The sequence below is a fragment of the Piliocolobus tephrosceles genome, chromosome 4, assembly GCF_002776525.5.
Source record: "Piliocolobus tephrosceles isolate RC106 chromosome 4, ASM277652v3, whole genome shotgun sequence".
NCBI classification, from domain to species: domain Eukaryota; kingdom Metazoa; phylum Chordata; class Mammalia; order Primates; family Cercopithecidae; genus Piliocolobus; species Piliocolobus tephrosceles.
This window is the reverse complement of record NC_045437.1, coordinates 31,614,965-31,639,721: the sequence shown is the minus strand read 5'-3', so window position 1 is coordinate 31,639,721 and position 24,757 is coordinate 31,614,965. Positions and strand designations below refer to the sequence as shown.

The window sequence follows — 24,757 nt, the reverse complement described above, 5'->3', positions numbered from 1 at the left end:
ATGTCTGTAATGTTAACAGTTGTCAAATTTAGGTCATGGTACATGTCACTATACTATTCTACTTTCTACATGTTTCAAATTAAAAACAAAAAAGACAAAAAACCCAAAGTAGATGAATTTAAAAAAAAAAAGAAGGAATAGACTCAGAGTTACATTGCCTTGTTCCAGATCATGGCTCTATCAGTTTATAAATTGGATAATCTTGGGCCGGGCAGTTTTACTCTATGCACCTCCATTTCCACACCCATTGACTGGGAACAGGAGTCCTGCAGCAATTGCCTGTTAGGTGAAGATTAAATGGGAGAATGCCTACTGAGCCCTTAACACAGATTGTGGCACGTAGTAAATCCTGAGGCAAAATTTGTGCTTGCTCTTCTAATCTCATATTCCTTTTTGATACCTAGAGTTTACAAGACCATCCACAGGCCACCCTATGAAATTGTTAAAACGGAAGACCTGTCAAGCAACTTCCTATCCCTGCAGGAAATCCAGACTGCATACTCTAAATTTAAACAGCTATTTCTGATAGGTGAGAAGAATACTGAGCAAAAACTTTTGTGTCATATGGGGAAAGACATGCCAGGCAGATCAGGTGAAAGTTGATGCCTTTTCCCTGGGTTCCTTGAGGTAGTATGCAGAGCCCAGGGCTGTGATGTCATGGAGCCAGGGGTCTGGCTGCCATTACCACGCGCCCTCCTCATCTCTCTCCAGGCTTTCCCCCACTGCCTCCTTATTGTGACAGTGATAACACCGCCACCCTCCTCTTCTCCCCTTCCTCAGCATACCAGTTGCCCAGTGTTGAGCATTTTGGTTTCTTCCTTTAAAAATTTTTTTATCTATGTAGCATTTGTATTTGTTGACTTGCAGTGATTTATAAAGTGAATAATGTTCATTTTCCTGTGTAGACTTTTTCCCAAAGTGGAAATGCTTTAATTTTTTTCCCCTGATTGGGAATATACAATTTCTAACAATATTAAAAGTTTTATCAGAAATGTACAAAATAGAAAATGAAATATGCCCATCCCAGCTACCCCCATTTTCCTGCCCAGGCTGCCTACTGGTGCCTCATATTTAACACTGCTCAGTCACTCATTGATTCTCTTCATTCTAGAATGAGACTTTACGCTCTGAGATTTGTCATGCCTATAGGTAACTTTTCCTAACTTGGACATTTTTTTTTTTTGAGACAGGGTCTTACCTCTGTCATCCAGACTGGAGTGCAATGGCATGATCACAGCTCACTGCAACCTTAAAACTCCCAGGCTCAAGTGATCCTCCCACCTCTCCCTCTCAAGTAGATGGGATTACAGGCACACGCCTCCTCACCTGGCTAATTTTTGTATTTTTTGTAGAGACAGAGTCCCATAATGTTGCCCAGACTGATGTTGAACTCCAGGGCTCAAGCGATGCTCCACTTTGGCCTCACAAAGTGCTGGGATTATAGGCATGAGCCACTGCCTGGACTAACTTGGACTTTATAGCCTAGCAAATGCTTAACTATTTTGGGATTCATTCCGTGACATTTTTTGAGTTTCCATTGAATAAGGGGTGTTCAAAAAGTTCATGGAAAATGTATATTATGAAAAAACTATGCATGAATTCCCAAACTTTTTTACCCCAAAATAACTCTACTAACTTATTATAATATGCCTGAGCAGGATCTGGTCTGAGGAGCTAAGAAGGGTAAGAAATTAGTTTGAAAACAATCCCTATTAGAGCAACATGAATTCTGCCGAAATTGAAGCAAAAACAAATATTGAATTTATGGTGAAGCTTGGGTGGAAGAATGGTAGAATTATTGATGCTTTACGGAAAGTTTACGGGGACAGTGCCCCAAAGAAATCAGCAGTTTACAAATGGACGACTCACTTTTAAGAAGGAGCAGATAATGTTGAAGATGAAGCCTGCAGTGGCAAACTGTCCACATCAATTTGCAAGGAAAAAATTAATCTTGTTTCTGCCCTAATTGAAGAGGACCAACAGTAGAAGAAACGAGTCAATTCTATAGATATCTCAATTGGTTCAGCCTACACAATTCTGACTGAAAAGTTAAAGTTGATCAAACCTACTCACTGGGCGCAGTGGCTGATGCCTGTAATCCAGCACTTTGGGAGGCTGAGACAGGCGGATCACTTGAGTTCAGGAGTTTGAGACCAGCCTGGCCAACATGGCAAAACCCCATCTCTGCTAAAAATACAAAAAGTAGCCAGGTGTACTGGCAGGTGCCTGTAATCCCAGCTACTTGGAGAGGCTGAGGCAGGAAAATGAACCCAAGAGGCAGAGGTTGCAGTGAGCCAAGATCATGCTATTGCTCTCCAGCCTGGGTAATAGAGTAAGACTCCATCTCCAACAAACAAACAAACAACAAACCTTCTACTCAATAGGTGCCAAAACCATTGTGTCCAGATTAGCTTCAGATGAGAGCAGAGCTTTCAACAGAAATTTTAAACAAGTGGGATCAAAATCCTGAAGCATTTCTTTGAAGAATTGTTAACAGGAGAAGAAACATGGCTTTACCAGTACAATCCTGAAGACAAAGTACAATCAAAGCAATGGCTACTGAGAGGTGGAAGTGGTCCAGCCAGGGCAAAAGCAGATAGGTCAAGAGCAAAGGTCATAGCAACAGTGTTTTGTGATGCTCCAGCCATTTTGCTTGTTGACTTTCTGACCAAACCTCTGCTTATTAGGAGAGGTTTTTGTTTTTTTTGAGACAGATTCTCACTCTGTCACCCAGGCTGGAGTGCAATGGTGTGATCTTGGCTCACTGCAGCCTCTGCCTCCTGGGTTCAAGTGATTCTTATGCCTCAGCTTCCTGAGTAGCTGTAATTACAGGGGTGCACCACCACTCCCAGATAATATTTGTATGTTCAGTAGAGGCAGGGTTTCACCATGTTGTCCAGACGGGTCTTGAACTCCTTACCTCAAGTGACCTGCCCTCCTCAGCCTCCCAAAGTGCTGGGATTATAGGCATGAGCCACCGTGCCCAGTTTTAAGAAAGTTGGCCAAAGCTTTAGTAGAAAAATGCCCAGGAGGCCAGGCGCGGTGGCTCAAGCCTGTAATCCCAGCACTTTGGGAGGCTGAGACGGACGGATCACGAGGTCAGGAGATCGAGACCATCCTGGCTAACGCGGTGAAACCCCGTCTCTACTAAAAAATACAAAAATCTAGCCGAGCGAGGTGGCAGGCGCCTGTAGTCCCAGCTACTCCGGAGGGTGAGGCAGGAGAATGGCATGAACCCAGGAGGCAGAGCTTACAGTGAGCTGAGATCTGGCCACTGCACTCCAGGCCCAGCGACAGAGCGAGACTCCGTCTCAAAAAAAAAAAAAAAAAAAAAAATGCCCAGGAAAACTTTGTCAGAGGGTCCTTGTGTACTGCTCATTCCTCCTATCAAACAAGGGCAATTTTGCAAGAGTTTTGATGGGAATTCATTAGGGATCTACCTTAAAAGTCTGATTTGGCTCCCTCTGACTTCATTTTCTAATCTTAAAAAATCCTTAAAGGGGGCTGGGCATAGTAGCTCACGTGTATAATTGCAGCACTTTGGGAGGCCAAGGTGGACGGATCACCAGAGGTCAGGAGTTCGAGACCAGCTTCGCCAACATGGTGAAACCCCATCTCTACTAAAAATACAAGAATTAGCCAGGCACGGTGGCGGGTGCCTGTAATCCCAGCTACTCGGGAGGCTGAGGCAGAAGAATCGCTTGAACCTGGGAGACAGAGGTTGCAGTGAGCCAAGATTGTGTCATTGCAATCTAGCCTGAGTGACGAGCAAAACTCCATCTCAAAAAAAAAAAAAAAAAAAAAAATCCTTAAAGGGAACCAATTTTTTTTTTTTAGTTAATAATGTAAAATAGACTACAATAACGTGGTTAAATTCCCAGGACCCTCAGTTCTTTAGGGTTGAACTAAATGGCTGGTATCATCTCTTATGAGAGTGTCTTAAACTTGATGGAGCTTATGTTGAGAAATAAAGTTTATATTTTTTATTTTCATCTTTTAATTCCATGTTTTCACACACTTTTTGAAGTCCCCTTGTATATGCTAACTATGCTAGGTGTTGGTGATAAAGAGAAATATAACACCAGGAACTCACACTCTTGCAAGGGAAACAGCAATGTATGACTCTAACTCAAACTAAAACATTGCAATACATGTTTACTATTTAATCAAGGACATTCATTCTAGTTTTATTTCAATCACTCAAGACTTTCAGGGATATCTGTCTTTTATTGATTTGAGTTTGCAACTTTTTTTTTCTTTTTTTTTTTTTTTTGAGATGGAGTTTCGCTCTTGTTGCCCCGTCTGGAGTGCAATGGTGTGATCTCAGCTCACCGCAACCTTTGCCACCCCGGTTCAAGTGATTCTCCTGCCTCAGCCTCCCAAGTAGCTGGGATTACAGGCATGCGCCAGCACCCCCAGCTAATTTTTTTTGTATTTTAGTAGGGGGGGGGGTTTCTCCATATTGGTCAGGCTGGTCTCGAACTTCTGACCTCAGGTGATCCACCCACCTCGGCCTCCCAAAGTGTAGGGATTACCGGCATGAGCAACTGTGCCCAGCCTTTTTTTTTGTTTTATTTTTTTATTTTTTAGAAACAGGGTCTCACTCTGTTGCCAAGGCTGGGGTGCAGTGGCGCCATCATAGCTCACTGCAGCCTCAAACTCCTGGCCTCAAGTGATCTTCCTGCTTCTGGGATTATAGTGCTGGGATTATAGGCATGAGCCACAGCACCCAGCCTGAGTTTGCAACTTTTAAATGTATTGGATTTCTGTAAGACTTAAGGTTCTCTGTTTTATAAGGCATGTAGGGGGAGTCATGTCATGGTATGCTGGGTGCACAAACTTGTGCATTGAGATTCTAATGAAAGTCAGGTCTGACCCTTAGGCTTCTGTAGCATCAGGATGGATCCAGTTGCATTTTCCACTTCTAGAATTAGCAGCCTAGATGTCAACTATTTCTGCCTAAAGCATGTTAGTCTCTGTCGACTTACAGGATGAACCATGGCTTTGTGTATGCATTGTAGGAATTTCTTATTTTAGCAATAAAGATCTCCTTTTGACCACCAAAACCTTCTAGGGGCCTACAGCTCAGAAACCGTTTCAGCTGAAGTTTTGAAATGACCCTTACTCATAATAGAGTCCTGTGCCTGGATTCTGCAGTTTGAGTCAGGACTGTTAATCTGAATGACACAGTTGAGGAGCACAGGATTTTTGTGGCAAGTATGTCAGTGAACAATGACCTGACGTCTTTACTCCTTTTTCTTTTTTCAGATAACAGTACTGAATTTTGGGACACAGATATAAAATGGTTTTCTCTGTTGGAAAGTAGCAGCTGGCTTGACATAATCAGGTATTTCAAACCATTGTTTTACTCTTGAATTTTATAATTGTCTAACTCAGGGTAGGAGATCAAACTGACAAATAATTTAACTGTTTGGTATTTCACAGTTAAATATTCTTAGATCACATGTTCTACAGCTAGATTTTATATTTGCTGCTTATTTCTGTGCACATTTGATAGGAATTGATGAACATGCCACCTACTTACAAGGAGGTGTACTCTACAGACAAGGCATTGAAAAACCACAGAAAGAGTGTGACAACCCAGAATTATTATTGAGGCAGCAGTGCTGGCCTCCAGGGAGGAAATTGAGAGTGAGAACAGGAGTGATACTGACTTTTCACTGAATACCTCTTTTAATCTTGTGTTTTATGCATATATTATCTGTGTTTTTAAAAACCATGATTAATGTCAGTTATTTTTGGTTTGGGAGTTAGGTTGAGAGTTCCAGAGAACAGTTATATTGCCTTTCCTACTTTCTGTATCGAATAGCTCTTCTCTGTTGCCATTAAATAGAGGATATGGCAGAGAAAGGTGCAAAACAGAAATGATGATCAGGGTGAGAAAGTAGATCTAATACTAGGCTACATTTCAGGAGGGAGAGCAATGCTTCCTGCTGCCTCACACACATTCTCCCTCCTGAAGTGAGTACTGTGGAAAGGAGCCTTGGCCCTCCAGACACTGAACTGTGCTTCAGACATCCTGCTACACATCTCATAATTTGAATATATAATGGCAGACAGGGATAAATGTTATAAAAGCAAATAACCCTTCTTTGTGTGGGGTGGGCAGAGAAGGGTGAGCATCTCTAGCCAGATGAAGGGTCAGGGTGTGGGAAGGGAGGGTGGCTGGGGGATAGGAGAGGACACCTCTGCAAGCAGAAGACAACATATGTGAAGGCCCCCAGTTATACAAGTCCAGGCTGGGAATAATGGCAACAGTTGCAAAGGGAATAATATGTAGAGAGAGACAAAAAGGATTTCTGAGCATATTGGAGCTTTTTTAGCCACTCTGATACATTCAGCAGGTCACCTTAAGTAAAGTAATCTGGACATGTCTCGCATTCTCCAGGTATGTTTGATTTTTATGAATCTTGCTCAGCAGCAGACTCAAGCATGAGTTTTTAATAAGAATGTCTAGTTTAGAAATTACCTAGGAGCATTTTCACATCAATTTTAGGATTCCCTTCTGAAAATTTTCAGTTTCTAATGGGCAGGAATATATCCCAGTATCTAAATAATGTAAATGAAAGTTAGTTTCTTTTCTGGAGGATTTTAACATGGAAAAAAAAAAATAAGAGAGAAGACTGAAGATCAAGTCAGACTATCTCTAAACTACTTAATGTTTTTGTTACCAAGCTCATGAACTAATGCCCCTTTTTCTTGTCTCTTTCCTATTTAGACGTTGCCTGAAAAAAGCAATAGAGATTACAGAATGTATGGAAGCACAAAACATGAATGTTCTTCTTTTAGGTAATATATAGGAAGCACAAAGGATGATTTCCATTTTCCTTCACTTGAGATTCAATTTTTATATATATAGCTTTGTGTATTTGGAAACAAAAGGAGTGAGTTAGTGTAGAAATCCTTCCTATTCCTTCCTCCCTAACCTTGGAATACTTTGCCTTGGATTTCAGTGTTAGAGTTTAAAACAAAATTCTTTCCCTTCGAACTTAGCAGACCTATTCACCATCCATGAAGGAATTTTTTGGTATCTTTACCAAAGCTCACATTTCTTAATGTTTTGGATTTTGTTTTATATTAACTGAGCTTGGTTAAAGTTAAAATCTTTTTAGAATCCTTGTATAAAGAGATCCATGGATGACTTGGTTGTTATTTTTATATCTTTGTGGTTGACAACTTTATACAGTTACCATAGAAACTTGGTGGCCTGTGAGTTCCTTTTCCTCAGCGGGCTTAACTTGCTGTACATGATGCAAACATTCAGAATGTGCGAAAGCAAGTGTAAACCACCATGCAGCGAAGACTGGTGCTGTATACTAGTTACATATGAACTCAAACATTACCTGCTGTTTAGAAATATTAAGTTTCGTATAGCCCTACACTACAAACTAAGTAGATTGTCTCATGCTTATACCCCCAAGCTTTTATCATTCTCTGAAACTCTCTGTAACTGTTGGCCCTAGGTTCTAAGGGCAGCCTGGAAAATGTGTCTTTCTGTGGCTCTGTCCATCTGACATTGGCTGACCGACTTAGATTTGAAAACATTTATTGAGCCCCTGCCATGTGCAGTGCTCTGTTCTGCCTTCTAGAAGTTTGCAACCTAATGAGAGAGTTGCCTTAAGTGTGCTATTGAAAAAGACCCAACCAGCCGTGACAGAACAGAGTATTATTTGAGTACTGAGCAACTAGTGAAAAGGAGGAGGGATAAAGATAGGAGGTCTAAGAAATGGAAGGATTCAGGGCCAGAACACATTAATCACAGAGCTGCATAAAGTGAAATCTGAATCTTTGACTGATGGAACTGAGACGTCCTTCACTCCTGGATGGACTGCTGAATTGTCTCACCTCTGAAATCTCTTTTAGTCCCTCATTCCATTACCCACAGGAGTATCATTAACACCCTTCAGATCCAAGAAGAAAGAGTTCCTTAAAAATGAAACTTGTGGCTGGACACGGTGGCTCACACCTATAATCCCGGAATTTTGGGAGGCCAAGGCAGGCAGATCACTCGGGGCCAGGAGTTGGAGACCAGCCTGGCCAACATGACAAAACCCTGTCTCTACTAATAATGCAAAAATCAGCCGGTCATGATGCTGTGTGCCTGTAGTCCTGGCTACTCGGGAGGCTGAGGCACAAGAATTGCTTCAATCTGGGAGACAGAGGTTGCAGTGAGCTGAGATTGTGCCGCTGCACTCCAGCCTGAGTGACAGAGTGAGACTCTATCTCCAAAAAAAAGAAACTTGTTTTGAAAACCGATAGCACTAGAAGACAAAAACAAAAATTTGTTTCTCTGTAACCCATGTCATCTCATAGTTGAGGCTTATTTCCTGGAGGGAGAAGTGTAAGCTTGGACCCGTAGTGCTCTGTGATTATAGCGGTCAAGATGAAAGAGTTGTCACAGTATGAGCACCTCCCTAGTTACAATTCTTTTTTTTTTTCTTTTTTTTTTAAGACAGAGTCTCCCTCTGTCGCCCAGGCTGGAGTGCAATGGCTCGATCTCGACTCACTGCAACCTCTGCCTCCCAGGTTCAAGCTATTCTCCTGCCTCAGCCTCCCGAGTAGCTGGGATTACAGGTGTGCGCCACCACACCTTTCTAATTTTTGTATTTTTAGCAGAGAAGGGGTTTCATGATGTTGGTCAGACTGGTCTTGAACTCCTGACATCATGATCCACCTGCCTTGGCCTACCAAAGTGCTGGGATTACAGGCGTGAGCCACCACGCCCAGCCTACAATTCAGTCTTAAGTTTCTCTAACGCCAATGATACTAGCACCATCCTCCTCATGGACATTTTTTAAAAACAACTTGAGTTGCACCTGTTTTTGTGAAAGGGAAACTATGGGGCTATAGACCCTGACTTTTAGGATCTTAAAACTCTTAAGACAAATGCACGGATAAAGATGTGTGGTTTTTGGCTCTAAGTCATGAATGTTAAACAAGTATGTGAGTGAACTTTTCATCAAATGAGTTTTGGAAAGTGCAGCAGGTGGGCATGTGGAAGTAGACCAAAAACGGTTTGTCTCCTAGGCTAGGCAGGAGAAGCAGGCACCTCTATGCTCCTCAAACAGAAAAGGACAGAGCCTTAGAGCTGAAAATAGAAATAATTTTGCTACAGTCAAGAAATATTAAACTTTCTCCAAAGTAGAGTTAGTGGAGGACTTAGGAGTGGAGGAAGGGATGTCTGAGGTGAATTTGAGAAGCAGCTGAGCCGTGAAACAGTGAGTTCGGTGATGAAGGCTTCCACACCCCAGGAGGAGTTCAGTGACGGAGGCTTCCACACCCCAGGAGGGAAGAGCTTTAGTCTTGGCCTGCGGAGCCTGGCAGGTCATCATGATGTGGGCGATTCTGTTGTCTCTGTGTGGCACACCTAGACCCCCACATGCTGAAAGTAGCTTTGCAATGTTGCATTCATTTATTCAGTATGCAAATCCGTATTTAGTACCAGCCTGTGCCAGAACCTGTACTAGACATGCTAGAGCAGTTCATCTCTCAGTCTGAAAACATAACCCTTTGTTATTGGCCCTTGCCTTTAGGGAATAAGAGCATGACCGTTAATAGTAGACCTTGGTGTTGGGAAACCTACTTTTAACTGTTTAAGTGAGCATTCGGAAACTTTTTAACATTTTATGCCCTCCTTCCTCCTTGCACTGCTACTGGGGCCTCTCCTAGAGGAGAATGCATCCGACCTCTGCTGTCTCATTTCCTCTCTGGTGCAACTGATGATGGACCCCCACTGCCGAACCAGAATTGGTTTCCAGAGCCTCATCCAAAAGGAGTGGGTCATGGGTGGCCACTGTTTCTTGGATCGCTGCAACCATCTCCGCCAGAACGACAAAGAGGAGGTAAGTTCCCTCACTGCAGACTGTTTCCGTCATGGGGAGAACTACTGAATCTCTTATTTAATACCTGTCATCAGATGTAGGGTTGCTGCTTGCAAAGTGTAAGCCAAACAGGTTTGTTAAGAAAACTAGGATCATTTCATTGTGTGATGACTTTGGATACTGGAAATAATAGTGAAACCTTTCCCAGAGGAAACAGATTAACAGGTATGTTCAGAGTTTTCTAAATTATGTAACCAAGGGTGTATACATATTTCATAGTGGGAATAATATTTATTAATGAGACTTAAATATAGAGTAACTCAGTGAGGGAGACTCCTACCCTTTCTATAAAATTAGTCTTTGCAATAAATAGATATGCAGGGTGCAGGTTTTCTACAAAAAATATAGGTTGAACATCCCTTATCTGAAAATCATGGTACCAGAAGTGTTTCAGATTTCAAATTGTTTTGGACTTTGGAATAATTGCACTTCACTCAGTTACTGGTTGAACATCCTTAATCCGAAAATTGGAGGCCAGGCGTGATGGTCTGTGCCTGTAATCCCAGCACTTTGGGAGAACAGGAGTTTGAAACCAGCCTGGGCAAATAGAGAGACCTCATCTCTACCAAAAATAAAAATAAAATAAAATAAACTGGGCATGGTGGTGCCTGAATACAGTCCCAGCTACTAGGGAGGGTGAGGTGAGAGGATTGCTTGAGCCCGGGAGGTCAAAGCTGCAGTGAGCCATGATTGTGCCACTGTACTCCAGCCTGAGTGACAGTGAGACCCTATCTCAAAATAAATAAAGTTTTAGATTTTGGAACTGAATGATTTCAGATTTTCAGAGTCAATTTTTTTTTTTTTTGAGACAGTGTCTTGCTCTGTTGCACAGGCTAGAGTGCAGTGGTACAGTCTCAGCTCACTGCAGCCTCTGCCTCCTGGGTTTAAGCTTATCTCCTGCCTCAGCCTCCTGAGTAATTGGCATTACAGGTGTGCGCCACCATGCCCAGCTAATTTTTTGTGTTTTTAGTAGAGATGGGATTTTGCCATGTTGGCCAGGCTGGTTTTGAACTCCTGACCGCAAGTGACCCACCTGCCTCAGCCTCCCAAAGTGCTGGGATTACAGGCCTGAGCCACCGCGCCCAGCCATTCAGAGTCAATTTTCCTTACACATAAACCTTTTTGAAATAAAGCACAGGGCCAGGCACGGTGGCTCATACCTGTAATCCCAGCACTTTAGGAGGCCAAGGCAGGCAGATCACAAGGTCAAGAGGTAGAGACCATCCTGACTAACATGGTGAAACCCCGTGTCTACTAAAAATACAAAAAATTAGCTGGGCGTGGTGGCATATGCCTGTAGTCCCAGCTACTTGGGAGGCTGAGGCAGGAGAATCACTTGAACCCAGGAGGCAGAGGTTGCAGTGAGCCGAGATCGTGCCACTGCATTCCAGCCTGGGTGACAGAGTGAGACTCTGTCTCAAAAAAAAAAAAAAAATGAAATAAAGCACAGGGTTATGTTAATGCCATCTGTTACCAGGGCCTTAGTGGTAGCCTGGGTGGGACTGTGCCCACAGCCTCTTCTGCTTGTGTCTGGATTAATTGCTCCAGGCCTGGGCCTCCAAGTTCAGGCACAGGAGAGTTAGCATTTTAGGTCACTTGGTGAAAATGAGTCCCCCAAATTGTGGTGTACATATCTAGGTGACAGCTGTACACACTCCATTGGCTGCCTTATTGATGATTGGTGAAAGGAAAAATGAAAACACACAAACTTTCTTTAATCAACTCATCTGCAGAGCTGACGTGTGCTAGCAGTGTGACTTGTGGTTTTTCATACTCCGGGTAGTCAGCATGTCTGTCTGTGGTGCGGAACAGCTTGACACAGAATGCTGTGGGTACACAGAGCCATGGCTCCTGATCGTAAGGGCTTAGCAGGTTCCTGGGGTGATCCAGGTCTCTCTCACTGAGCAAGATGGTTTCTTTCAGGCCTGGCCTGTACTCATCTGTGTCCCATTGAGCTGAATAGAAATCACATCTTTCAGTCCTGGAGGGGACTTTAAGGAATTAATTTGAAAGGGTGACGGCATTTACATAACATGGTAGGCAGAAAGAGCTGATACTTTGTGGAGATAAGTATGGTTGTTTTTTTTTTTCTTTTCTTTTTTTTTTTTTGGAGAAGGAGTTTCGCTCTTGTTGGCCAGGCTGGAGTGCAATGGCACGATCTTGGCTCACCGCAACCTCCTCCTTCCGGGTTCAAGTGATTCTCCTACCTCGGCCTCTTTAAGTAGCTGGGATTACAGGCATGCCTCCCTGGCTAATTTTGTATTTTCATTAGAGACAGGGTTTCACCATGTTGGTCAGGCTAGTATCGAACTCCTGACCTCAGGTGATCCACCCACTTCAGCCTCCCAAAGTGTTGGGATTACAGGCGTGAGCCACAGTGCCCGGCCTTGTTTTGTTTTTGAGACATGGTCTCTTTCTGTTGCCCAGTCTGGAATACAGTTGCACAGTCATGGCTTACTGCAGTTTCGACCCCCTGGGCTCAAGCAATCCTCCTGCCTCAGCCTCCTGAGTAGCTGGGACTATAGGCGTGCACTACCATGTCTAGCTAATTTTTGTATTTTTTGTAGAGATGGGTTTTGCCATGTTGCCCAGGTTGGTCTCAAACTCCCGGGCTCAGGCAGTCCATCTGCCTCAGCCTCCCAAAGTGCTGGAAATACAGGCATGAGCCACAGCACCTAGCCATATGTTTTTGTATATCTTGAGAAAAGGGGGAACTGGCAGGCACCATGTCTAATGGGGAAAGAGTCTAAGAAGAGACCTGATCTGCTGTTCACCCAGCCCTTGGAGAGGTCACCCGTATTTTCTGAGCCTATTGCCCTGCCTATACAGTGCAGTTCAAATATTTTCCACTCTATTTAATGATATTATGCGTAAAATGAGGTGTGAAATAAAGTTGCTGTACAAATGTTTCTTAGCATCTCAATGTGGACATATTGGAATTTTGAAGGAAAATTGGGTGGTCAAATTTGTGATAAGATTGAGGCGGCACTGCGCTTTAAGAGCTGCATTGCCGTGCATCTCTCTCTCTCATGAGCCCTGTGTGAGACCCTGGGTGCCTGCCTCCGGGCATCTCCAATCTTCCATTTTCTCCTCTGTAAGGGAGAAACTGTAATATAGCTTGTCTTAGCCCCCTGGCAGGATCACTGGGCAATCAGGGAGGGTAAGCGCTTTCTAAATGATAAAGCATACTAGAAACTACTCTCCCTGCTCATCAAGGGCTCGCCTCTGGGAACTAATAAATGATACTTGTGGATTTGTAAAGATACATTTTGAAAACATTTTGAAACTCACTTTCACTGCTTCTCTCTTGTCTCCCATCCCCGTTGTCTTCCGGGCCCTCACTGTGGGGTGGGCAGGAGGCTTCTCCTTACAGGTTGGTCTTCAGAATCAAACCCTGTCAGTCAGTGTGTGGGCAGGTGGGGAATGAAAGTTCCCTCCCACCCCCCGTAACTTTGTATTGACAAAATTCAAAGTAGCACTCATAATTAAGTACATTTTTTGGTAATATAGTATTACTAGTGGAAGAATGGAATTTTTTTGGAGGAGATAACATTTTGCCTAATTGAGGTTCTAAGTTAGTGTTTTCTATTATCAGAATCCATTGCAGATGCTCATCTGTAACACTGATCCATAATGAGGTTTTTACACATTTCATCTTTGAAATGTCTTTGACACAGGTACATAAATCGCAAGCATGTGATTTCAGTTGAGCATATTTCTCACTTGGGATGGAATGGAGTATTCTGTGTTTCCCAGAGAATGAAGTCCCCAGAAGTGCTTATTTCACAGCTGTTGAGGTGCTGTCCCCTGAACTCAGGATGGCTTGCACTGGGCTCTGCCCACCAAGTAACGTATCTTGTTTTCATGCAGGTTCCTGTGTTCCTGCTTTTCCTAGATTGTGTCTGGCAGCTGGTGCACCAGCATCCCCCGGCATTTGAATTCACAGAGACTTACCTGACTGTTTTGTCAGATAGCCTGTACATACCTATTTTTAGCACCTTCTTCTTCAATTCACCTCATCAAAAAGATACTAACATGGTAAGAGTCCCTCTTAGGAACCTGCGTATTAAAGAGGCTTCCTCTCACAAGTAGGATGCAGTAATACTGATGCTAAAAGTGGTCTTCACTTGACAGCACATACGCTAAAGAAAGTTGGAATGATACAGAGAAGATTAGCATGGCCCCTGCGAGAGGATGACATGCAAACTCATGAGACATTTCGTATTTTAAAAAAGATATTGGGCCGGGTGTGGTGGCTCAAGCCTGTAATCCCAGCACTTTGGGAGGCTGAGACGGGTGGATCATGAGGTCAGGAGATCGAGACCATCCTGGCTAACACGGTGAAACCCCATCTCTACTAAAAAAATACAAAAAACTAGCCGGGCAAGGTGGCAAGCGCCTATAGTCCCAGCTACTCAGGAGGCGGAGGCAGGAGAATTGGCGTGAACCCGGGAGGCGGAGCTTGCAGTGAGCTGAGATCTGGCCACTGCACTCCAGCCTGGGCGGCAGAGCACGACTCTGTCTCAAAAAAAAAAAAAAAAAAAAAAAAAAAAAGGTATTGAACACTATATACCAAGCATTGTTCTAAGAGTTTCTTAGGTATTAATCCTTACAGCACCCTATGGCGTATGCATTTTTATTATCCTGGAGGAAGCTGAGGCAAAAAAAGGATAAGTAACTCACCTGTGGTCACGTGGCAAATATTGCAGCTGGAAGGAAGTGTTGAAGCTGGGGAATTAAGCAAAATTCAAAGCTGTCTGTTTTAAAGACAATCAGACCAGATGTCCTGTCATCCGTTTGCCTGATGCCTGGAATTCCTCTGTAAAGAGAATGGGGACCAGCAGAGCAGGGAAGCTAGGCTTTTCCTTCCATCTTAACCCGTTTGGCCCCTCCTGGGCTGTGCCCCCAATTAGATAATCTCGGTGCTTCTGAGCAGCCTCCTGAGGGGTACAGAGTTTCCTTGAGCTGGAAAGATTACCAAATCCCCCGGTGAAGTAGGAGCAACAGCCCTGCTTTCAGAGCCCAGCCTTGTGACCCACCAGCTTCATGACCTTGGACAGTTCAGTTTTCTGAGCCTTGGTTTCCTCAAATGTAAAACTGGAAAAGCACCAGTTACCTCGCGAGGCTGTGGAAGCACCCAGCACAGCGGCTGATGTGTAGGCTGCTGGAAAGGAAGTGTCCTTGTTCTTGCACTCCTCCCCCAACAAAAGCTTGTAGCGAATAACCACAGGTAGCCTCAGCCTTTAAAAATGAAGTGCCCACGATTATTCATTCTCAGGGCAGGGCAGGAGCACACTTCCTGGTGCCTGTGTCCAGAAGTATGTGTTTGCCTTCCTCAGCCCTCCCTGGAAGACAGCGTGACCTGTGCTTGTTTTGGCAGGGTAGAGAAGGCCAGGATACACAAAGCAAGCCTTTGAATCTGCTCACCGTGTGGGATTGGTCGGTGCAGTTTGAACCCAAAGCCCAGACGTTGCTCAAAAACCCTCTTTATGTGGAAAAGCCAAAACTGGACAAAGGCCAACGGAAAGGAATGCGCTTCAAAGTAAGATGTCCACATGTCTAAACCCCGTTCAGCTGCCCAGACCCCGTGCATGTCATGATAAAAGGTACTTACGGATTCTGTCTGCCAGCATGTTCTACCCCTCGAAGCAGTCTGCAGAGTCGAAACTTGTGATGGTCAAATTGTCAAGGACCATTAGAATCCTTTGCTTTCAGCAAATCACCTTTGCCCTGGTGCAACAGGGCCATTTGTCACATGTCACAGTGGATGCTGCTGCCCTGGTCATACTCCATGGAATCGTGCCTCTTGTCCTGCCTGTGTGTGTGTGTTAGTAGAGTAAAAGGAACACTGAATGTGTGGGTTTTACTTGGCCAGTACCGGTTCATTTATTATAATAAATAGTAAGACTTTTCTTAATGAGCTGTGCCTGTAAACCAAGGGTTGCACAACTCTTTCTATCAAGGGCTGCAAAGTCTCTGTCACAAGTACCCCTCTACTGCTGTAGTACAAAAGAAGCCTTAGGCTGCTCTGCCCATGGAGTAGCCATTCTTTATTCCTTTACTTAAAAAAAAAAAAGGAGCCTTAGTAGGCAAACAAGTAGGCATAGCTGTGTTCCAGTGTTTACGAGAACAGGCGCCAGTCCAGATTTGGCCTGAGGGGTGGCCAGTTTGCTGACCTATGCTAGGAACCACAAATGTCAGAAACTCATTTTAGTTGATAATCCCAAAGTTGCCTAACTGATGAATTATTTAACTGACGTTCCCTAGCTCTGTCTTCAGACCCAGAATTTCTCCCTCACAGAGTCCACAAAAGAGAGAGCAGTGATGGTAAGTCCAAGTCGACGCATGTCACTGCCTTCTCCATGCCATCCTTATCCTACCTGATCTGGAGGGGCTTCAGAAAGCCTGGCCCTTTCTGGTGTCACAGTTGGTTCCATTCTAAAGAGGACTGGGGACCTGGGTGAGCCACGGCCAGCAGAGACGATGTTGGCTGCTGAACGACTCAGAACGGCCACTCTGCCCTTTTAGGGGCCGCAGGCCCAGGGTGGAGCTTCCCCTTTCTGACTGAGCGTCTCCTGCTAGTTTGACCAGAATTGCCCTGAGCCCCAGAACAGCTTGGCCAGAAATCGGTTTTTCTTCAGTGTGTTGTGCCCCCTGGTGGCTGCATGCACATTCTCATGAGAGCCGGATTGACACCACAGAAACTGCCTTGTGCCAGAGTGGCAGGGGACCTCAGAGACAGCAAGGACAACCCCTTGTTTTACAGGGGAGAACCTAAGGCTCTCCCTTCCAATAATGGATTTCATGTCTCTCCTCAGACCCAGCTTTTCTAATCATCTCTTTTCCTTGGGAGATAGAGACAGACAGCCTAAGCTCCAGGAGTTGGCAGGTGGGAAAGGACTGAGCTGAAGGGGTGGAGAATTTCAGGTCGAAATAGCGAAATCACAGTTGGGACGGGGGCGAAAAGAAGCCTTGAAGCCTTTGGGTAAGAAGACCAGATATCAGGTGGGGCGACGTGTTAAGCAGCCTGGTGGCCTGGGGGAAGTTCTGCAGAGACTCTGAGGAAGCAGGGGCTGAGCAGCATGTGGTGCTGCCATGCGAATGCCACACGGGGAGGGACCCATTTCAGTGTGCAGCCTTGGTGTCAGCCGCAGGCCCAGGCCAGTCTTTGGCCTGCGGAGCTGCTGGCATGTCAGCTGGTCTTGAGTGCTCCTTTCGCTTAGGAGATAGAAGGGGGCTTCCATAACCAAGGAGAGCTCAGTAGAGAGCCCAGGCTCTGGAGCCAGACTATTTGAACTATCACCTTTGGCACTGAGCAGCAGTGCCTTCGGCAGATTGCTTACCCCGTGCCTTAGTTTCCTCGCTTGTAAAATGGGGCAATAATGGTGACTTGGAGAATGAGGTGCTCAGTATTCACTGAGTACTGAGCACAGAACCAAGCAGGCAGGAAGCGCTGGGTGACGGTTCAGTGTAGTCCCTGCCCTGCCTGGCATATCTTCACGATGGAGAAAAGAGAGGCCATTGAATCCTGGCCTTCATCTCTCCTGAGCCCGGATGGAAAGTCAAATCCTGGTCACCTCCGAGTTGCGGTCTTGTGGAAGGTTTTGCTTTCTTTTTAATATTTTTATTTTTATTCCATATTTCATAGTAAGGAAATAATTTTCTTTACAATAAAGAATATTTTTTTACAAGGAAGAAACACTGATGGAAATATGTTAGCGTTAGAGCAAGCCTGAAAGTTAAGTTGTTATCTCTTCTTCAAATGAATAGGAGCAAAAGAGCTGGACAAACAGCTTCTCCCCACATTTTTTTACTTCTCCTTTGGGCACTGGGGAACCCTCATGACCTTCTGACCACATCCATCTTTCATAACCCTTTCTTTCTTTTTTTTTTTTTTTGAGTCAGAGTTTCACTCATTGCCCAGGCTGGAGTGCAATGGCAGGATCTCAGCTCACTGCAGCCTCTGCCTCCTGGATTCAAGCAGTTCTCCCTCAGCTTCAGGTGCCCACCACCACACCCTGCTAATTTTCTTGTATTTTTAGTAGAGATGGGGTTTTGCCATTTTGGCCAGGTTGGTCTTGAACTCCTGGCCTCAGGTGATCTACCTGCCTTGGTCTCCGAAAGTGCTAGGATTACAGGCATGAGCTACTGCGCCCAGCCCCACAACCCTTTCACAGTGCACCCCCAAATATAATACTCTGCTCTGGCCACAGATATAATTACCAAGGGGGGAAATAGGAAAATGTGAAAATGTTCTCAAATTTTCTACTCCTTGCAGGTTGCCAGACAAATCGGGTCAACTTAGCTGGCTCATCAAATTTCTTTGCTCTCACCTGCCTGTTTTCTTTATCTAAAAGAATCTTTATGACTTAGACTTAAACTCCCACTGGAGGTCTGATAAGCTGCTATTTCACCCATGCGATACCATCTTCTGGTAGTCAGCAGTGCCTGCTTGCAGTTGTTGAGAAGATTGTAGTGGTTAACAGCCTTAAAGTTCTCAAAGAGGAAACATCGTTTTCCCTTTGGAACACAAATAGGCCTGAGCCACAAGTTCCTCTCAATCATTAAACTATCTCCAGTTCAAAAGCTTTTTCAGGAGTACTTTGTGTCCTGTGGAGCTCCTGTGACAGAGGAGGAGGGCACCAAAAGCTCCTTTCTCTGTCCCAGGATGCCTTTCTGCATAGCTGCCACATGCACCTGCTTTCCCATTGGTTTCTGGTACAGTGTGCACCATGAGAATACACAGGAACACTCCACCTCTGGATGTCACCATGTGTTAATGAGTGTGCATTCACATGGCAACGCTGATGTCTCTTGGAACTTGTTAAAGCAGGGTTATGCTCTGTTTTTTGTGGTAACATCTGTTAACTGTGCCTGTGATGTTAACCAGTGATTTTCATTTGTGTTTCCTCTCAAAGCATCAACGACAACTTTCTTTGCCACTTACGCAATCTAAGTCATCTCCCAAAAGAGGATTTTTCAGGGAAGAAACAGATCATTTGATTAAAAACCTTCTGGGCAAGAGAATTAGCAAACTTATTAATTCTTCTGATGAGCTCCAAGACAACTTTCGAGAGTTCTATGACAGCTGGCATAGTAAGCCCACTGACTACCATGGTTTGTTGTTACCGCATATTGAGGGGCCCGAAATCAAAGTCTGGGCCCAGCGCTACCTGCGCTGGATTCCAGAAGCCCAAATCCTAGGTGGTGGCCGAGTGGCCACTATGAGCAAACTCTTGGAAATGATGGAGGAAGTCCAGAGTTTACAAGAGAAGATCGACGAGAGACACCACAGCCAGCAGGCCCCCCAGGCTGAGGCCCCCTGCCTGCTGAGGAACTCTGCCCGCCTGTCCTCTTTGTTTCCTTTCGCTCTGCTCCAGCGACATTCCTCTAAGCCGGTCTTACCCACCAGTGGCTGGAAAGCTTTGGGAGATGAAGACGATTTGGCCAAACGAGAAGATGAGTTCGTGGACCTAGGGGACGTGTGACCTGTTTGTTGAGTGACTGTGGAAGAGGAATGTGGGAGATTGGGACAGCTGATCCCCGGATTCGTGTCACGCTACAGCTAATGCTGGCCGGGTCCTTAGCCCAGCACTCCGTTGGAGTAAAGCTGGGCCTTCGGGAAAAGAGGTGGCTCTCATTATTGTTTCATGGTTCTAAAAGACTATGCAATTGAAACTGCATCTGTAGTATTATTAATTGGCCGTTTTCTGATGCCTAAGTATTATACAGAGCCTGCAATGGCCAGTTTACTACCAGAAAGGGCTTCAGTAAGATATTCCTGGACTTGATACTTTCTTCAGACCCTCTTTGTGCCAAGATAATTTATCCAGTCATTGGAAATAGTAAGTTTCTGTGTAACCCATCTCAATTATAGAAGCAAGTTCAGCTTTACGTATTTGTATGGCGAGTTGAAGATTCAGATAGAGGTATTAAGATGTGTGGCATTTACTTAAACAATCACATTTTTTCTTTCTATGCCCCCTTGCCTGTAAAACACCTGGGAAGTTCCACTGGTGTCGTCCATCCTGATGCTTTGCCTGTGGGTGGGGGCTAGTCAGCCACCACCCTCTTTTCTGTGCTGCCAGCCCCAGGTCTTCTTCCGCCTGCTCCACACCACTCGCCGCTGTCCCTCTGCACTCCCTGCCTTGGTGCGCATAGTCCCAGTGTCTCATTGCCAAACCTCTTGGTTATGCTGTGGGGATCTGTTTCTTTGCCTGACATCCTTCCTGAGGAGCTTCCATTCCTCTGGAGTCTCTCGTTGTTTGGAACAAATCGCTTCGCCTTTTTCTACTTGCCTGCTGAGGCTTTGGAGCACTTGTGATTGTGGTTTTCTGCCGCAACCCCTGAGCCGAGTTCCTCACATTCTTTCACCTTTATGGACTGATGGGATTGGGTCACTTTTGAATGTGGCTTTCATAGGAAAGCAGTTTAAACATAAGTATCAGAAGTGATGATTATCATATGATACCTCAGTGATTTTAAAAGCCATAGAAGAAACTTGACTATGCCTGGTCACCTTCTTGGATCTGCTGTCTAAATTATATATATATATATATACACACACATATTTTTTTTTCTTTTTAATGCAGGAAAGTGTACTTTGTATGTAAGGAGCAGTGTTTTTTGTTTTGTTTTGTTTTGTTTGATTTTTTGTTCTCAGTGGAACCCTGTCAAATCCCATAAAAGAGGAAAAAACCAAAACTCATTAGAATGTTTTAAATTGAATGTTTGCCTTTTTACATATATTTGCTTTTCAGTATGGATCCCAATTTGAATGTTACATGTTTAGAAAAACTTTCTTTTTTTTTTTTTTTTTTTGAGACGGAGTCTCGCTCTGTCGCCCAGGCTGGAGTGCAGTGGCGTGATCTCGGTTCACTACAAGCTCCGCCTCCCAGGTTCATGCCATTCTCCTGCCTCAGCCTCCCGAGTAGCTAGGACTACAGGCGCCCGCCACCATGCCCAGCTAATTTTCTGTATTTTTAGTAGAGATGGGGTTTCACTGTGTTAGCCAGGATGGTCTCAATCTCCTGACCTCATGATCCGTCCGCCTCGGCTTCCCAAAGTGCTGGGATTACAGGCGTGAGCCACCGCGCCCGTCCAGAAAAGCTTTCAGTTGATCAAGGGCAATAAGAAAATTTGAGGCCAGGCGTGGTGGCTCATGCCTGTAATCCTAGCACTTTGGGAGGTTGAGGCGGGCAAATTGCTTGAGCCCAGGTGTTCGAGACCAGCCTGGGCAACATGGCAAAACCCCATCTCTACTAAAAATACAGAAAGTAGCCAGGTGTGGTGGCGCATGCCTGTAGTCCCAGCTACTTGAGAGGCTGAGGTGGGAGGATCCCGTGAGTCGGGGAGGCAGAGCTAAGATCATGCCACTGCACTCCAGCCTGGGTGATGGAGCAAGACCTCGTCCCAAACAAAGAAAATTGGGAACTGTTGACTAGGAAGAGTTTCTAGGTTTGCACTGAATTGTCTTTTGTGCATACGGTGACTTGTTTTGCTGTTCTCCCCACTCCGTATTAGTGCAGGAGCCAGGTTGGTCTGTTAAGATGAATAAAGGTTGAGGGGAGGGGAGGATTCGTGCATCTGGGGGCCAAACACATGTTCCGTCTTGATTGCCTTAAGAGTTACCAGTGAGGTCAGTGTTAGGCTTGCAATAGGGATTTTAAAATACACTAACTAGTTCCTTAGCTACCTTCACATACATTCTATAGGCCTTCTTAAATTAGCACTAACCTCCACTTCCTTCTCTGCCCCATTGCCTCCCAAATATGCTATGGAGCTATTTTTGTTACCACATTATAACATGAATATTTATACAGTAGCCTCTTCAGGCTTCGTAATTTTCATTCCAAAAATGCCCGGTGTGATGCTTTACACTCTGCGAAGTATGGTTTAAAGGCACAAGGTCATGGCCTTTGTCATAGCAGTTGAATGTGCATTGAAATATTTTTCTATGATTTTTTAAAAATTACAATAGAAAAATAAGCTGTTGTAACGTGTCAGGTCATGACAATTTTTGTATTTATATTTGAAATCAGATTTCTATAACTTGTATTTGTGTACAGAATTCTCAGTGGGTTTATATATTGTGAAATTTTTATCCGAGATTGGGACGTGGATTATGCTTAACAGTGAAAGCTGAAATGAGACCATTTACTTTGTTTAAAATGCTGTACTGTGCAAGTTTGGAAATGTAAAATAATTTACTGTATATAATATCTTGAGTTTGTTTATACCTCCAGGTTTTTACACTGAAGATAAACTAACTTTAATTAAATTCAAAACTTTTTTCTTTATAAGGGAATAAGCTGCTGAGCTAAACCTGTATCCATGTGCTTTGTATTTTCTGGATGCACAATGAAAGTTTATACTTGTATCTCACTGCATCATATCTGATTGCAGAAATTAAAGCACAATTTACAAGCAATGCTGTACTTGGTGTGGTTGGTATAACACATGGAGTAATCCCTTTCATTCTTTCAGGAAATATTGAGCATGTACTGGGTATTTGGCAGGGCCAGTGGTGACAGCAGTGAAGAGTGGAGTTTGTGTTCTTGTGGGGCACAGGGCGTTTTGGTGGTGGGAACCAATAGCCAAACAAATATTTAAAATCTCAGGTAATTTGCAGTTACATGTATATCACAGCACTATTCACAATAGCAAAGACATGGAATCAACCCAGGTGCCCATCAGCGATGGATTGGATCAGGAAAATGTGGTACATATACACCATGGGATACTATACAGCCATAAAAAAGAATGGAATCATGTCCTTTGCAGCAACATGGATGCAGCTGGAGTCCATTATCCTAAGTGAATTAATGCAGAAACAGAAAACCAAATACTGAATGTTCTCCTAAGTGGGAACTAAACATTGGATATTGGACATAAAAATGAGAAGAACAGACATGGGACTCAAAATGGGGATGGAGTCAGGGAAGGGTTGAAAAACTACCTGTTGGGTACTATGTTCACCATTTGAATGATGGCTTCAACTGAAGCCCAAACTTCAGCATCACACAATATACCCATGTAATAAATCTGCACATGTACCCTCTGAATCTAAAGTAAAAATAAAACATATAGCCAGGCACGGTGGCTCACGCCTGTAACCCCAGCACTTTGGGAGGCCAAGGCCAGCGGAAGTGACTCCTGAAGTGTCGGGAGTTCAAGACCAGCCTGGCCAACATGGTGAAACCCTGTCTCTACTAAAAAAATAAAATTGGCTGGGTGTGGTGGCGCATGCCTATGATCCCAACTACTCAGGAGGATGAGGCAGGAGAATCACTTGAACCTGAGAGGCGGAGGTTGCAGTGAGCCAAGATCACGCCATTGTACTCCAGCCTGGGCGACAGAGAAGGGCTCTGTCTGAAAAAAAAAAAAAAAAAAATCCTGGGTGATGATACAATGCTGAAGAAAAAATAGGGTGGGGATAGGGTGATTAAAAGAAAAGAGTTTTTAAACATCCTGATGTATTATTACCTCTTTGCTTTTTGTGGGGGTCTGTAAAATTAGAATTCTGTTACTCTGGAACAAGAATTGCTGGAAGAGATCTGAGTACATTTAAACCATCTCTGGTTTCATTTAAACCATGAAAGATAGAAAAAGGCTTTGTTTTTGCTTCCAGAGAGGATAAGTGAGCGAGCACAGGGTGAGATGGCTTATGAGAGTAGGATTTGTTTCTGATTTGTTTTGTTTAATGCTTAACTAGATTGAGACATAGCACTTTGTATGTTCTGAGAAACGAGGCTCATATTTCTTTGACCTTTCCTACCTGCAGAGGAGGCTTCCCACTCTGCTGCTTGTCCCCATCCCCCTTTCCTATCTGGCCAGGCCCACACTACTATGTCCGGAAAGCTAGCTCTGAGACATCCCTGGAATTTAATAAGCTTTCATGAATGCCACGTGCTTTTCAGATGTTTTGCTTCTTTGGTGCTTGTATTAAATTCCCAAGTAGTAGTTGTGACTGTAGAGTTTAGCAGCTTCTTGTCTTATTTTCCACATGTGTTTAGCTCTTGTACTTTTGGTGGACTCAACTGTCTCTCACTCTTGATTTTACTTGTTCCTTGATGTCCAGGTGAGGGCATGGAGGGACTTGGGGAGTAAAGAGTGGAACATTCTCCGTCCAATGTGAAACAGGGTGGGGGGTCGGTTCTTGTCGTGAATTAGCCCCTGTGGCTTCAATGCCCCCTATCATTAAGGGAGTTAGGGGCAGAGGAGGTCCCGTCCAAAGCCTGTTTTCTGGCCACTCGCGGTGGCTCACACTTGTAATCCAGCACTTGGGGAGGCTGAGGTGGGCGGATCACGAGGTCAGGACATCGAGACCATCCTGGCTAACACAGTGAAACCCCGTCTCTACTAAAAATACAAAAAGTTAGCCAGGCGAGGTGGCGGACACTTGTTGTCCCAGCTACTCGGGAGGCTGAGGCAGGAGAATGGTGTGAACCCGGGAGGCAGAGCTTGCAGTGAGCCCGGATCACACCACTGCACTCCAGCCTGGGCAACAGAGCGAGACTCCGTCTCAAAAACAATAAAAGAATAAAAAATAAAAAAGCCTGTTTTCTGAGCTGGGCTTGTGTCCCACTGTGGCTCTAGATTATTTATAAAGGAGTCCCTGGGGCAGGACAATTTGGGGCTGAGCATGCAGGATGCCCCTGCGCTGCTGCAGAGACAAGATCTATAGAGATGCATGGCCTTATTGGGTCCACCTTACACACACACACACACACACACAACACCCTGAAAAGTACTAGCATGAGGGTGGGAGAGGCAAGACCCTGTTTGTACCGCGAGTTCCAGTGTAACCAGGGACGTGTCCAAGTGCCTACACTTGAGTTTGTTGATAGCCAGGC

General features: G+C 44.5%; 1 protein-coding gene and 1 pseudogene across 2 annotated transcripts in view; both read left to right on the top strand.

The window, feature by feature from the left end:
• Window positions 1–19,529, top strand: part of MTMR12 (myotubularin related protein 12) — an 87,244-nt gene extending 67,715 nt beyond the window's left edge. The window contains exons 10-16 of one of the 2 annotated variants that reach the window (XM_023216550.1): window positions 405–529; window positions 5,269–5,347; window positions 6,740–6,810; window positions 9,691–9,863; window positions 13,773–13,940; window positions 15,283–15,444; window positions 18,821–19,529. In XM_023216550.1, the coding sequence (XP_023072318.1) occupies window positions 405–529; window positions 5,269–5,347; window positions 6,740–6,810; window positions 9,691–9,863; window positions 13,773–13,940; window positions 15,283–15,444; window positions 18,821–19,390 (1,348 nt within the window). In that variant the 3' untranslated portion in view covers window positions 19,391–19,529. Of the gene's footprint in view, window positions 1–404; window positions 530–5,268; window positions 5,348–6,739; window positions 6,811–9,690; window positions 9,864–13,772; window positions 13,941–15,282; window positions 15,509–18,820 lie in introns of both variants that reach the window. The other variant, XM_023216551.1, reaches the window with a different exon arrangement.
• On the top strand, window positions 14,019–14,131 carry LOC111545605 (annotated as a pseudogene).
• Window positions 19,530–24,757: the final 5,228 nt, after the last annotated feature.